Source organism: Ylistrum balloti, unplaced genomic scaffold (assembly GCF_031769215.1).
Source record: "Ylistrum balloti isolate Yb309-2 unplaced genomic scaffold, AGI_CSIRO_Ybal_v1 Utg370372, whole genome shotgun sequence".
Taxonomy (NCBI): Eukaryota; Metazoa; Mollusca; class Bivalvia; order Pectinida; family Pectinidae; genus Ylistrum; species Ylistrum balloti.
The window spans coordinates 26,847-43,166 of record NW_026782261.1 but is presented as its reverse complement, the minus strand read 5'-3'; the positions used below and the strand labels follow the sequence as shown (position 1 = coordinate 43,166).

General features: G+C 36.9%; 1 protein-coding gene across 1 annotated transcript in view; it reads left to right on the top strand.

Moving 5' to 3' along the window:
* Window positions 1–12,329, top strand: part of LOC132554036 (protein-associating with the carboxyl-terminal domain of ezrin-like) — a 39,508-nt gene extending 27,179 nt beyond the window's left edge. The window contains exons 11-12 of the mRNA XM_060218333.1: window positions 10,794–11,581; window positions 12,264–12,329. Of these exons, the coding sequence (XP_060074316.1) occupies window positions 10,794–11,581; window positions 12,264–12,329 (854 nt within the window). The remainder of the gene's footprint in view (window positions 1–10,793; window positions 11,582–12,263) is intronic.
* Window positions 12,330–16,320: the final 3,991 nt, after the last annotated feature.

Here is a 16,320-nt window from a genome sequence, read left to right as displayed (position 1 = left end):
CACATAAAATATAATCTCTGTCAGTGTACATATAAAACATAATCTCTGTCAGTCTAGTTATACACATAAAACATAATTCTCTCAGTGTAGTTATACACATAAAACATAATCTCTGTCAGTGTACACATAAAACATAATCTCTGTCAGTGTACACATAAAACATAATCTCTGTCAGTGTAGTTATACACATAAAACATAATCTCTGTCAGTGTACACATAAAATATAATCTCTGTCAGTGTACATATAAAACATAATCTCTGTCAGTGTACACATAAAACATAATCTCTGTCAGTGTACACATAAAACATAATCTCTGTCAGTGTACACATAAAACATAATCTCTGTCAGTGTACACATAAAACATAATCTCTGTCAGTGTACACATAAAACATAATCTCTGTGAGTGTACACATAAAGCATAATCTCTGTCAGTGTAGTTATAAAACATAATAAAACATAATCTCTGTCAGTGTAGTTATACACATAAAACATAATCTCTGTCAGTGTACACATAAAACATAATCTCTGTCAGTGTACACATAAAACATAATCTCTGTCAGTGTACACATAAAACATAATCTCTGTCAGTGTAGTTATACACATAAAACATAATCTCTGTCAGTGTAGTTATACACATAAAACATAATCTCTGTCAGTGTACACATAAAACATAATCTCTGTCAGTGTACACATAAAACATAATCTCTGTCAGTGTAGTTATACACATAAAACATAATCTCTGTCAGTGTAGTAATACACATAAAACATAATCTCTGTCAGTGTAGTTATACACATAAAACATAATCTCTGTCAGTGTACACATAAAACATAATCTCTGTCAGTGTAGTGATACACATAAAACATAATCTCTGTCAGTGTAGTTATACACATAAAACATAATCTCTGTCAGTGTACACATAAAACATAATCTCTGTCAGTGTACACATAAAACATAATCTCTGTCAGTGTACACATAAAACATAATCTCTGTCAGTGTACACATAAAACATAATCTCTGTCAGTGTAGTTATACACATAAAACATAATCTCTGTCAGTGTAGTTATACACATAAAACATAATCTCTGTCAGTGTACACATAAAACATAATCTCTGTCAGTGTACACATAAAACATAATCTCTGTCAGTGTAGTTATACACATAAAACATAATCTCTGTCAGTGTAGTTATACACATAAAACATAATCTCTGTCAGTGTAGTTATACACATAAAACATAATCTCTGTCAGTGTACACATAAAACATAATCTCTGTCAGTGTACACATAAAACATAATCTCTGTCAGTGTACACATAAAACATAATCTCTGTCAGTGTACACATAAAACATAATCTCTGTCAGTGTACACATAAAACATAACCTCTGTCAGTGTACATATAAAACATAATCTCTGTCAGTGTACATATAAAACATAATCTCTGTCAGTGTACATATAAAACATAATCTCTGTCAGTGTACACATAAAACATAATCTCTGTCAGTGTAGTTATACACATAAAACATAATCTCTGTCAGTGTACACATAAAACATAATCTCTGTCAGTGTACACATAAAACATAATCTCTGTCAGTGTACACATAAAACATAATCTCTGTCAGTGTAGTTATACACATAAAACATAATCTCTGTCAGTGTAGTTATACACATAAAACATAATCTCTGTCAGTGTAGTTATACACATAAAACATAATCTCTGTCAGTGTACACATAAAACATAATCTCTGTCAGTGTAGTTATACACATAAAACATAATCTCTGTCAGTGTACACATAAAACATAATCTCTGTCAGTGTAGTTATACACATAAAACATAATCTCTGTCAGTGTACACATAAAACATAATCTCTGTCAGTGTACACATAAAACATAATCTCTGTTAGTGTAGTTATACACATAAAACATAATCTCTGTCAGTGTACATATCAAACATAATCTCTGTCAGTGTACACATAAAACATAATCTCTGTCAGTGTACACATAAAACATAATCTCTGTCAGTGTACATATAAAACATAATCTCTGTCAGTGTAGTTATACACATAAAACATAATCTCTGTCAGTGTAGTTATACACATAAAACATAACCTCTGTCAGTGTACATATAAAACATAATCTCTGTCAGTGTACACATAAAACATAATCTCTGTCAGTGTAGTTATACACATAAAACATAATCTCTGTCAGTGTAGTTGTACACATCAAACATAATCTCTGTCAGTGTACACATAAAACATAATCTCTGTTAGTGTAGTTATACACATAAAACATAATCTCTGTCAGTGTAGTTATACATATAAAACATAACCTCTGTCAGTGTACACATAAAACATAATATCTGTCAGTGTACACATAAAACATAATCTCTGTCAGTGTAGTTATACACATAAAACATAATCTCTGTCAGTGTACACATAAAACATAATCTCTGTCAGTGTACATATAAAACATAATCTCTGTCAGTGTACACATAAAACATAATCTCTGTCAGTGTAGTTATACACATAAAACATAATCTCTGTCAGTGTAGTTATACACATAAAACATAATCTCTGTCAGTGTAGTTATACACATAAAACATAATCTCTGTCAGTGTAGTTATACACATAAAACATAATCTCTGTCAGTGTAGTTATACACATAAAACATAATCTCTGTCAGTGTACACATAAAACATAATCTCTGTCAGTGTAGTTATACACATAAAACATAATCTCTGTCAGTGTAGTTATACACATAAAACATAATCTCTGTCAGTGTAGTTATACACATAAAACATAATCTCTGTCACACATGCACAGCTGTAGTCATGTAGTCAGCACAATATTAAGTTATACACATGCACAGCTGTAGTCAGTACATACTGAATTATACACCTGCACAGCTGTAGTCATGTAGTTATACACATGTACAAGACTAAGTTATACACATGTAGTCACATACTGTAGTCATGTAGTCACATACACATGCACAGCTGTGTTTTACACATGCACGGCTGTAGTCAATACATACTGAAGTTATACACATTCACATCTGTAGTCATGTAGTCAGTACAAGATAAGTTATAAACATGCACAGCTGTATTCAATACATACTGAAGTTATACACATGCACAGTCTGTAGTCAGTGTTATACACATGCACAATACATACTGAAGTTATACACATGCACAGCTGTAGTCATGTAGTCAGTACATTATACACATGCACAGCTGTAGTTCAAGTTATACACATGCACAGCTGTAGTCAATACATACTGAAGTTATACACATGCACAGCTGTAGTCATACATACTGTATACACATGCACAGCTGTAGTCAGTACATACTGAAGTTGTCCACATGCACAGCTGTAGTCAATACATACTGAAGTTATACACATGCACAACTGTAGTCAATACATACTGAAGTTATACACATGCACAGCTGTAGTCATGTAAGTACACATACTGTAAGTTATACACATGCACAGCTGTAGTCATGTCAGTACATACTGAAGTTATACACATGCACAGCTGTAGTTCAATACATACACACACTGTTATAATACACACTGAAGTTATACACATGCACAGCTGTAGTCATACTATTAAGTTATACACCTGCACAGCTGTATTCAATACATACTGAAGTTATACACATTCACATCTGTTGTCAATACATACTGTAGTTATACACATGCACAGCTGTAGTCAATACATACTGAAGTGATACACGTGCACATGCACAGCTGTAGTCATGTAGTCAGCACAAGATTAAGTTATACACATGCACAGCTGTAGTCAATACATACTGAAGATATACACATGCACAGCTGTAGTCAGTACATACTGTATTATACACCTGCACAGCTGTATTCAATACATACTGAAGTTATACACATTCACATCTGTTGTCAATACATACTGTAGTTATACACATGCACAGCTGTAGTCATGTAGTCAGTACAAGATAAGTTATACACATGCACAGCTGTGTTTAATACATACTGAAGTTTTACACAAGCACGGCTGTAGTCATTCATACTGAAGTTATACAAATTCACATCTGTAGTCAATACATACTGAAGTTATACACATGCACAGCTGTATTCAATACATACTGAAGTTATACACATTCACATCTGTAGTCATGTAGTCAGTACAAGATAAGTTATACACATGCACTGCTGTGTTCAATACATACTGAAGTTTTACACATGCACGGCTGTAGTCAATACATACTGAAGTTATACACATTCACATCTGTAGTCATGTAGTCAGTACAAGATAAGTTATACACATGCACAGCTGTGTTCAATACATACTGAAGTTTTACACATGCACAGCTGTAGTCAATACATACTGAAGTTATACACATGCACAGCTGTAGTCATGTAGTCAGTACAAGATAAGTTATACACATGCACAGCTGTGTTTAATACATACTGAAGTTATACACATGCACAGCTGTAGTCATTACATACTGAAGTTATACACATGCACAGCTGTAGTCAGCACAAGATGAAGTTGTCCACATGCATAGCTGTAGTCAATACATACTGAAGTTATACACCTGCACAGCTGTAGTCATGTAGTCAACACAAGATTAAGTTATACACATACACAGCTGTAGTCAGTACATACTGAAGTTATACACATGCACAGCTGTAGTCAGTACATACTGAAGTTTTACACATGCACGGCTGTAGTTATTACATACTGAAGTTATACACATGCACAGCTGTAGTCATGTAGTCAGCACAAGATTAAGGTATACATGCACAGCTGTAGACAGTACATACTGAAGTTATACATATGCACAGCTGTAGTCAATACATACTGAAGTTATACACATGCCCAGTTATAGTCAATACACACTGAAGTTATACACCTGCACAGCTGTAGTCATGAAATCAGCACAAGATTAAGTTATACACCTGCACAGCTGTATTCAATACATACTGAAGTTATACACATGCACATCTGTTGTTAATACATACTGTAGTTATACACATGCACAGCTGTAGTCATGTTGTCAGCACAGGATTAAGTTATACACATGCACAGCTGTAGTCAATACATACTGAAGTTATACACATGCACAGCTGTAGTCAGTACATACTGAATTATACACCTGCACAGCTGTATTCAATACATACTGAAGTTATACACATTCACATCTGTTGTCAATACATACTGTAGTTATACACATGCACAGCTGTAGTCATATAGTCAGCACAAGATTAAGTTATACACATGCACAGCTGTAGTCAATACATACTGAAGTTATACACATTCACATCTGTAGTCATGTAGTCAGTACAAGATAAGTTATAAACATGCACAGCTGTGTTCAATACATACTGAAGTTTTACACATGCACGGCTGTAGTCAATACATCCTGAAGTTATACACATGCACAGCTGTAGTCAGTACATACTGAATTATACACCTGCACAGCTGTATTCAATACATACTGAAGTTTTACACATGCACGGCTGTAGTCAATACATACTGAAGTTATACACATGCACAGCTGTAGTCAGTACATACTGAATTATACACCTGCACAGCTGTAGTTACAATACATACTATAAGTTATACACATGCACAGCTGTGTTCAATACATACTGAAGTTTTACACATGCACAGCTGTAGTCAATACATACTGAAGTTATACACATGCACAGCTGTTGTCAATACATACTGTAGTTATACACATGCACAGCTGTAGTCATGTAGTCAGTACAAGATAAGTTATACACATGCACAGCTGTGTTTAATACATACTGAAGTTGTACACATGCACAGCTGTAGTCATGTAGTCAGCACAATACTGAAGTTATACACATGCACAGCTGTAGTCAATACATACTGAAGTTATACACATCTGTAGTCATGTAGTCAGTACAAGATAAGTTATACACTTGCACCGCTGTGTTCAGTACATACTGAAGTTATACACATGCACAGCTGTAGTCAGTACATACTGAAGTTTTACACATGCACGGCTGTAGTTAGTTATACACATGCACAGCTGTAGTCAATACATACTGAAGTTATACACATGCACAGCTGTAGTCAATACATACAAGTTAGTCAAGAAGTATACATGCACAGCTGTAGTCATGTACATACTGAAGTTATACACATGCACAGCTGTAGTCATTACATACTGAAGTTATACACATGCACAGCTGTAGTCAATAAATACTGAAGATATACACATGCACAGCTGTAGTCAGTACATACTGTATTATACACCTGCACAGCTGTATTCAATACATACTGAAGTTATACACATTCACATCTGTTGTCAATACATACTGTAGTTATACACATGCACAGCTGTAGTCATGTAGTCAGCACAAGATTAAGTTATACACATGCACAGCTGTAGTCAATACATACTGAAGTTATACACATGCACAGCTGTAGTCAGTACATACTGTACATACTGAATTATTCACATCTGTTGTCAATACATACTGTAGTTATACACATGCACAGCTGTAGTCAATACATACTGTTATACACATACAAGATAAGTTATACACATGCACAGCACAGCTGTGTTTAATACATACTGAAGTTATACACATGCACAGCTGTAGTCAATACATACTGAAGTTATACACATGCACAGCTGTAGTCATGTACATACTGAAACATGCACAGCTGTAGTTCAATACATACTGAAGTTATACACATGCACAGCTGTGTTCAATACATACTGAAGTTTTACACATGCACGGCTTTAGTCAATACATACTGAATTATACACCTGCACAGCTGTATTCAATACATACTGAAGTTATACACATTCACATCTGTTGTCAATACATACTGTAGTTATACACATGCACAGTTATACACATGCACATGCTGTAGTCAATACATACTGAAGTTTTACACATGCATAGCTGTAGTCAGTACATACTGAAGTTATACACATGCACAGCTGTAGTCAATACATACTGAAGTTATACACATGCACAGAAGTAGTCAGCACAAGATGAAGTTGTATACATGTACAGCTGTAGTCAGTACATACTGAAGTTTTACACATGCACGGCTGTAGTCAATACATACTGAAGTTATACACATGCATAGCTGTAGTCATACTGAAGTTATACACATGCACAGCTGTAGTCATACATACTGAAGTTATACACATGCACAGCTGTAGTCAATACATACTGCACATGCTGTACAATAGTCATGTAGTTATACACATGCACATGTAGTCAGTACTGAAGTTACACATGCACAGCTGTAATACATGAAGTTATACACATGCACAGCTGTAGTCAAGTTATACACACAGCTGTAGCTGTAGTTAATACATACATATTATACACATGCACAGCTGTAGTCAATACATACTTAAGTTATACACATGCACAGCTGTACTCAGTACATACTGAAGTTATACACATGCCCAGCTGTAGTCAATACATACTGAAGTTTTACACATGCATAGCTGTAGTCAGTACATACTGAAGTTATACACATGCACAGCTGTAGTCAATACATACTGAAGTTTTACACATGCACAGCTGTAGTCATACATAGCACAGCTGTAGTTATACAAGTTTTACACATGCATGGCTGTAGTCAATACATACTGAAGTTATACACATGCACAGCTGTAGTCAATGCATACTGAAGTTATACACATGCACAGCTGTAGTCAGTACATACTAAATTATACACTTGCACAGCTGTAGTCATGTAGTCAGTACAAGATAAGTTATACACATGCACAGCTGTGTTCAATACATACTGAAGTTTTACACATGCACGGCTTTAGTCATGTATACTGAAGTTATACACATGCACATACAATACATACTGAAGTTATACACATGCACAGCTGTAGTCAATACATACTGAAGTTATACACATGCACAGCTGTAGTCATGTACATACAAGATAAGTTATACACATTCACATCTGTAGTCAATACATACTGAAGTTATACACATGCACAGCTGTAGTCAATACATACTGAAGTTATACACATGCACAGCTGTAGTCATACTGTAGTTATACACATGCACAAGAGTAAGTTATACACATGCACAGCTGTAGTTCAATACATACTGAAGTTATACACATGCACAGCTGTAGTCTGTAGTCAATACATACTGAAGTTATACACATGCACAGCTGTAGTCATAGTTAAGTTATACACATTCACAGTGTATACAATACTGAAGTTATACACATGCACAGCTGTGTTTAATACATACTGAAGTTGTACACAAGCACGGCTGTAGTCATTCATACTGAAGTTATACACATTCACATCTGTAGTCAATACATACTGAAGTTATACACATGCACAGCTGTAGTCAATACATACTGAAGTTATACACATGCACATCTGTAGTCAATACATACTGAAGTTATACACATGCACAGCTGTAGTCATGTAGTCAGCACAAGATTAAGTTATACACATGCACAGCTGTAGTCAATACATACTGAAGTTATACACATGCACAGCTGTAGTCAATACATACTGAAGTTATACACATTCACATCTGTAGTCAATACATACTGAATTTGTCCACATGCACAGCTGTAGTCAATACATACTGAAGTTATACACATGCACAGCTGTAGTCAATACATACACATGCACAGCTGTAGTCAATACATACTGAAGTTATACACATGCACAGCTGTAGTCAATACATACTGAAGTTATACACATGCACAGCTGTAGTCATGTAGTCAGTACAAGATAAGTTATACACATGCACAGCTGTGTTTAATACATACTGAAGTTTTACACAAGCACAGCTGTAGTCATGTAGTCAGTACAAGATAAGTTATACACATGCACAGCTGTGTTCAATACATACTGAAGTTTTACACATGCACGGCTGTAGTCAATACATACTGAAGTTATACACATGCACAGCTGTAGTCAATACATACTGAAGTTATACACATGCACAGCTGTAGTCAATACATACTGAAGTTATACACATGCACAGCTGTAGTCAATACATACTGAGGTTATACACATGCACAGCTGTAGTCAATACATACTGAAGTTTTACACAGGCACGGCTGTAGTCAATACATACTGAAGTTATACACATGCACAGCTGTAGTCATGTAGTCAGCACAAGATTAAGTTATACACATGCACAGCTGTACTCAGTACATACTGAAGTTATACACATGCCCAGCTGTAGTCAATACATACTGAAGTTTTACACATGCACGGCTGTAGTCAATACATCCTGAAGTTATACACATGCACAGCTGTAGTCAGTACATACTGAATTATACACATGCACTGTAGTCAATACATACTGAGTTATACACATGCCCAGCTGTAGTCAATACATACTGAAGTTGTCCACATGCACAGCTGTAGTCAATACATACTGAACTTATACACATGCACAGCTGTGGTCAATACACATACAGCTGTAAGTTGTCCACATGCACAGCTGTAGTCAGTACATACTGAAGTTATACACATGCACAGCTGTGGTCATGTAGTCAGCACAAGATGAAGTTGTCCACATGCATAGCTGTAGTCAATACATACTGAAGTTATACACCTGCACAGCTGTAGTAAATACATACTGAAGTTATACACATGCACAGCTGTAGTCAATACATACTGAAGTTATACACATGCACAGCTGTAGTCATGTACATACTGAAGTTATACACATACAGCTGTAGTCAGTTATACACATGCACAGCTGTAGTCATATAGTCAGCACAAGATTAAGTTATACACATGCACAGCTGTAGTCATGTAGTCATACTGAAGTTATACACATTCACATCTGTTGTCAATACATACTGTTGTTATACACATGCACAGCTGTAGTCATGTAGTCAGTACAAGATAAGTTATACACATGCATAGCTGAGTTATACACATGCACAGCTGTGTTCAATACATACTGAAGTTTTACACATGCACGGCTGTAGTCAATACATACTGAAGTTATACACATGCACAGCTGTAGTCAGTACATACTGAATTATACACCTGCACAGCTGTATTCAATACATACTGAAGTTATACACATTCACATCTGTTGTCAATACATACTGTAGTTATACACATGCACAGCTGTAGTCATGTAGTCAGCACAAGATTAAGTTATACACATGCACAGCTGTAGTCAATACATACTGAAGTTGTCCACATGCACAGCTGTAGTCAATACATACTGTTATGCACAACTGTAGTCAATACATACTGAAGTTATACACATGCACAGCTGTAGTCATGTAGTCAGAACAAGATGAAGTTGTCCACATGCACAGCTGTAGTCAGAACATACTGAAGTTATACACATTCACAGCTGTAGTCATGTATTCAGCACAAGATGAAGTTGTCCACATACACAGCTGTAGTCATTCATACTGAAGTTATACACATGTCCAGCTATAGTCAATACACACTGAAGTTATACACCTGCACAGCTGTAGTCAACACAAGATGAAGTTGTCCACATGGACAGCTATCGTCAGTTCATCCTAAAGTTATACACATGCACAGCTGTAGTCAATACATACTGAAGTTTTGATATAATGAGGGATTCCTTACAAAATTGCACAAAATGTTAAATATTCTGTGGTTATGGAAATTGACGTAAAGGCCTAATATGAAACAAAGCATAGTTAAAGTTAACCAAAATATGGAAAGTCATTGTACATGTATGTAGGTATTGATGACAGTTTAAGTTAAATACTAAATATCAAACAGAAGAATGCCAGTCAGTGCCCTTAAAGGTTTGTTTGTGTTACAGTGAAATCCGAAAAGATAACAGTCAGTGAAGGGGATGAGATTGTTGGATATGGTGTGGAAGAGTTGAGTGAAGATCTCACTACGGAGACAACAGACCACACACACAGGGATGTCAGTGGATCAGATGAAAATTTGGCAAGTGACATCAGGAAAGATCAAGATCCGGAGGATTGGACTGGATGGGATGACACAAACGAGGAACAGTTTGATGTAGATGACAGCGAATTGAGTCAGTTTGAGTCTGTGATAGATGATCTACAAACCAAGCATGTGATTAGTGATGATGAAAGAGTAATGGAGTCAACAGGAGTATTTCTTTCTGAGTCAACAGACTGGGATTCTGATTGGTCAGCAGCTAATCAAATTAACAACAAAAATACTGATTCAATATGTAGTCCTAATAATGACCTTCAGAACAGTTTGTCAGTAACAGGCAAGTCATCATCTGCTCTGTCACTTAAATCTGTTAAAAAACCTAAACCTTCAATCAAGACTAGAGCCCTTGGCTCAGAGTACATCATGGATATTGAGGTCAAGAAAATACAAGCAGAAAAAGAGGTATGTGACTTCTTTGCGGATATGACTCCACATATAACGCATACAATTTCTACATTTTCTGGAAATACTGGCACAACTGCTAGTGACATTGGAACTGCTACTACTGTTGTCAGAGATGCTGCAACAGCTGGAACTGATGTGAAGGAAGCTAGAATAGCAAACATGCCTTTGTCAGGTGACAAAAGTACTTCCACAATAAGCATGAAATACAATGTTGCAGAAACAGAGAATGTGAGTACCCCAGTTTTTCCTTTATTCTTTCTCTAAATGTGAGAACATGAACCAGGTACTCTGTGAGTAGTTAGGTTCCTTTTTGAATAGATGTATCAATTTCCTTGCTGTAGTTTACTGTTGTAAAGGTCATCACTTATTATTATGTGAATAATACATAAAATCACCATACACTATAAGATAATGTGGTTTTAATGTTACTCTAGGTTTATAGGCCTAAATAAAACTGGTCCACTTGAGTCATTGATATTGTAATTATCAGACACGCTCATTCCTATAACTACACATTGGTATCCCTTTATGACTTTTTTTCCAAAAAACAATGATGAATAAAGAAAAAATCTCTTTTGCTGTCATACACCATAACATAAGCATGAACATCAAATATGTCAGTAGGTTTGACTAAAATGAGTTTGAACATAATGTAAATGAAAATAGGCATGGCTTGTATGGGCATGTTAGGTTTATTTTATAACAATATGTTTAGCTAGTTTTTTAAGCATCCTAGCTGTAGAATACTACAAACATACAGTGAGTATGTGATGATAGATATATATGATGTTTGTGTTGGCCCTGCTAAAAGATCAAGTCACTATATGTAATGCTGTTAAATACCTTATTTTGTGAAGATGATGATTTCCATATCATAACACAAATCTGTCTAGACATAATATATTTACAGGTTACTGAAGGAGGCTGGGGCGAGGATGAAGGCTGGGGGGACGATGGAGGCTGGGGCGAGGACTGAGGCAGGCATGAAGATGGAGGCTGGGGTGAAGACTGAGGCAGGCACGAGGATGGAGGCTGGGGTGAGGACTGAGGCAGTCATGAGGATGGAGGCTGGGGTGAGGACTAAGGCAGGCATGAGGATGGAGGCTGGGGGTGAGGACTGAGGCAGGCATTAGGATGGAGGCTGGAGTGAAGACTGAGGCAGGCATGAGGATGGAGGCTGGGGTGAGGACTGAGGCAGGCATGAGGATGGAGGCTGGGGTGAAGACTGAGGCAGGCATTAGGATGGAGGCTGGGGTGAAGGCTGAGGCAGGCATGAGGATGGAGGTTGAGGGGAGGACTAAGGCAGGCATTAGGATGGAGGCTGGGGAGACGATGGAGGCTTGGGCGAAGATTGAGGCAGAGGAAAGGACAAGTGCTAGGGAGAGGATGGAGGCCGGGGAAAGGACTGAGGCAGGGACATGGATGGAAGTTGCTGCAAGGACTGAGGCTGGGGGAAATATCAGGGATTGGGAGAATATGAAGACTAGGGGAGGATTGAGGTCGAGGTAAGGATAAAGACTGGGTAGAGTATGAAGTCTTTTGGAAAGAACGTAGGCCAAAGGAGAGGATCCAGTTTTGGAGAAGATGGAGGCAGTGGAGAATAAAGAGCCTAGGAAAGCAATGGTGGAGATGGAGGAGAGGAATGGAATTTATTTGCAGGAGATGATGGAGGCAAAAAGAGATGAGGGCTTGGGGAGATGGAGGCAAGGATGTAGGCTTTGGAAAAAGATTAAGAATTATGGAGAAGATGCAAGCTTGGGGAATGGATGGAGAATTGAGAAGAAGATGAATGTGAGGCTGGGTCAAGGATGGATGCATGGGGAGAGGATTGAGACAATGTTAAATAATGCTGACTTTGGGAGAGGATGGAGGCTAAGGGACACAACTGAGAATCAACTGAATGTGTGGAGAAGACTTGGGTAGGGGATGGGAGTGGATCAAGGGTAGGATATAGGGTTTGGAAGAGGATTAAAGTTTTGAAAGAAGATACAGGCTTAGGGAGTGGATGGTGGCTTGGGTATATGGTTTTGGAAGAGGATTAAAGCTTTTGAAGAAGATACAGGCTTAGGGAGTGGATGGTGGCTTGGGTATACGGTTTTGGAAGAGGATTAAAGCTTGGGAAGAAGATACAGGTTTAGGGAGTGGATGGTGGCTTGGGTATACGGTTTTGGAAGAGGATTAAAGCTTGGGAAGAAGATACAGGTTTTGGGAGTGGATGAAGGGTAGGAGAGAGGATGGAGGTTTAGAGAAACGATTGAGGCTTGGGGTGAGGATTGAGACTTACAGACAGTATGCTCTAACAATCCAAACATTTAATGGAATAATATAAACACTCCTGTCATGAGAAAATGGGATGTTATCAGTGTCAAAGGAACAATGCTAACAGTCATGAATCATCAATATTTTACGCGTTTGTGATACATTATTTTGCATGTCATTTTACTTTAAAATTTGGGTAAATAAGTTGGTTGTGACTTTAAAACATTTGAATGTAGTAAGTTACAATGATCTGAATGAAAATGTATTGTTTTGACTTAATTCCTGCCAAAACAATATTTTCCTTATCATTATCAAAGGAATTTGGCACAAATTCTCAACCCACTGTCCATATATATATGTATTATAGTCTCTAATAATACATACAATGTATAGATGGACTGTTCGTCACTAATTCATGCCAAATCCCTGTGATCATTACAACTGTAATTTGAAGAAATATCACACCTAAAGTAAATTGGAGTATTTTCTTAGAAGAGAATTAACAATGCTGTAGATAGGTCAGAAGTATTTAAATATCAAACATTTTAATCTTTATCAACTATTGGTAAGTTGGAAATGTCAACTAAGGCAGACCAGTGGTATTATGTAATGTACAGGTGATTGATGAGGTGTGATGAGATAACTGGTATAAATGGTGAAGTAAGCTGTGGTGAAGTAAGCTGTATGATATGGTGAAGTAAGCTGTATGATATGGTGAAGTAAGCTGTGGTAAAGTAAGCTGTATGATATGATGAACTAAGCTGTATGATATGGTGAAGTAAGCTGTGGTGAATTAAGCTGTATGACATGGTGAAGTAAGCTGTATGATATGGTGAAGTAAGCTGTGGTGAAGTAAGCTGTATGATATGGTGAAGAAAGCTGTGGTAAAGTAAGCTGTATGATATGATGAACTAAGCTGTATGATATGGTGAAGTAAGCTGTGGTGAAGTAAGCTGTATGATATGGTGAAGTAAGCTGTATGATATGGTGAAGTAAGCTGTATAATATGGTGAAGTAAGATGTGGTGAAGTAAGCTGTATGATATGGTGAAGTAAGCTGTGGTGAAGTAAGCTGTATGATATGATGAACTAAGCTGTATGATATGGTGAAGTAAGCTGTGGTGAATTAAGCTGTATGATATGGTGAAGTAAGCTGTATGATATGGTGAAGTAAGCTGTGGTAAAGTAAGATGTGGTGAAGCTGTATGATATGGTAAAGTAAGTTGTGGTGAAGTAAGCTGTGGTGAAGTAAGCTGTATGATATGATGAAGTAAGCTGTGGTGATGTAAGCTGTATGATATGGTGAAGTAGGCTTTGGTGAAGTAAGCTGTATATGATGAACTAAGCTGTATGATATGGTGAAGTAAGCTGTGGTGAAGTAAGCTGTATGATATGGTCAAGAAAGCTGTGGTGAAGTAAGCTGTATGATATGGTGAAGTAAGCTGGTGAAGTAAGCTGTATATGGTGAAGTAAGCTGTGGTGAAGTAAGCTGTATGATATGGTCAAGAAAGCTGTGGTGAAGTAAGCTGTATGATATGGTGAAGTAAGCTGTATGATATGATGAAGTAAGCTGTGGTGAAGTAAGCTGTAAGATATGGTGAAGTAAGCTGTGGTGAAGTAAGCTGTATGATATGGTGAAGTAAGCTGTGGTGAAGTAAGCTGTATGATATGGTGAAGTAAGCTGTGGTGAAGTAAGCTGTGGTGAAGTAAGCTGTATGATATGATGAAGTAAGCTGTGGTGAAGTAAGCTGTATGATATGGTGAAGTAGGCTTTGGTGAAGTAAGCTGTATGATATGATGAACTAAGCTGTATGATATGGTGAAGTAAGCTGTGGTGAAGTAAGCTGTATGATATGGTGAAGTAAGCTGTATGATATGGTGAAGTAAGCTGTGGTGAAGTAAGCTGTATGATATGGTGAAGTAAGCTGTATGATATGGTGAAGTAAGCTGTATGTTATGTTGAAGTAAGCTGTATGATATGGTGAAGTAAGCTGTATGTTACAGTGAAGTAAGCTGTATGTTACGGTGAAGTAAGCTGTATGATATGGTGATGTAAGCTGTATGATATAGTGAAGTAAGCTGTATATGGTGAAGTAAGCTGTATGATATGGTGAAGTAAGCTGTATATGGTGAAGTAAGTTGTATGATATGGTAAAGTAAGATGTATGTTACAGTGAAGTAAGCTGTATGATATGGTGAAGTAAGCTGTATGATATGGTGAAGTAAGCTGTATGTTATGTTGAAGTAAGCTGTATGATATGGTGAAGTAAGCTGTATGTTACAGTGAAGTAAGCTGTATGTTACGGTGAAGTAAGCTGTATGATATGGTGATGTAAGCTGTATGATATGGTGAAGTAAGCTGTATGTTACGGTGAAGTAAGCTGTATGATATGGTGATGTAAGCTGTATGATATGGTGATGTAAGCTGTATGATATGGTGAAGTAAGCTGTATGTTACAGTGAAGTAAGCTGTATGTTACGGTGAAGTAAGCTGTATGATATGGTGAAGTAAGCTGTATGATATAGTGAAGTAAGCTGTATATGGTGAAGTAAGTTGTATGATATGGTGAAGTAAGCTGTGGTGAAGTAAGCTGTATGATATGATGAAGTAAGCTGTATGATATGATGAAGTAAGCTGTGGTAAAGTAAGCTATATGATATGGTGAAGTAAACTGTATGATATGGTGAAGTAAACTGCGGTAAAGTAAG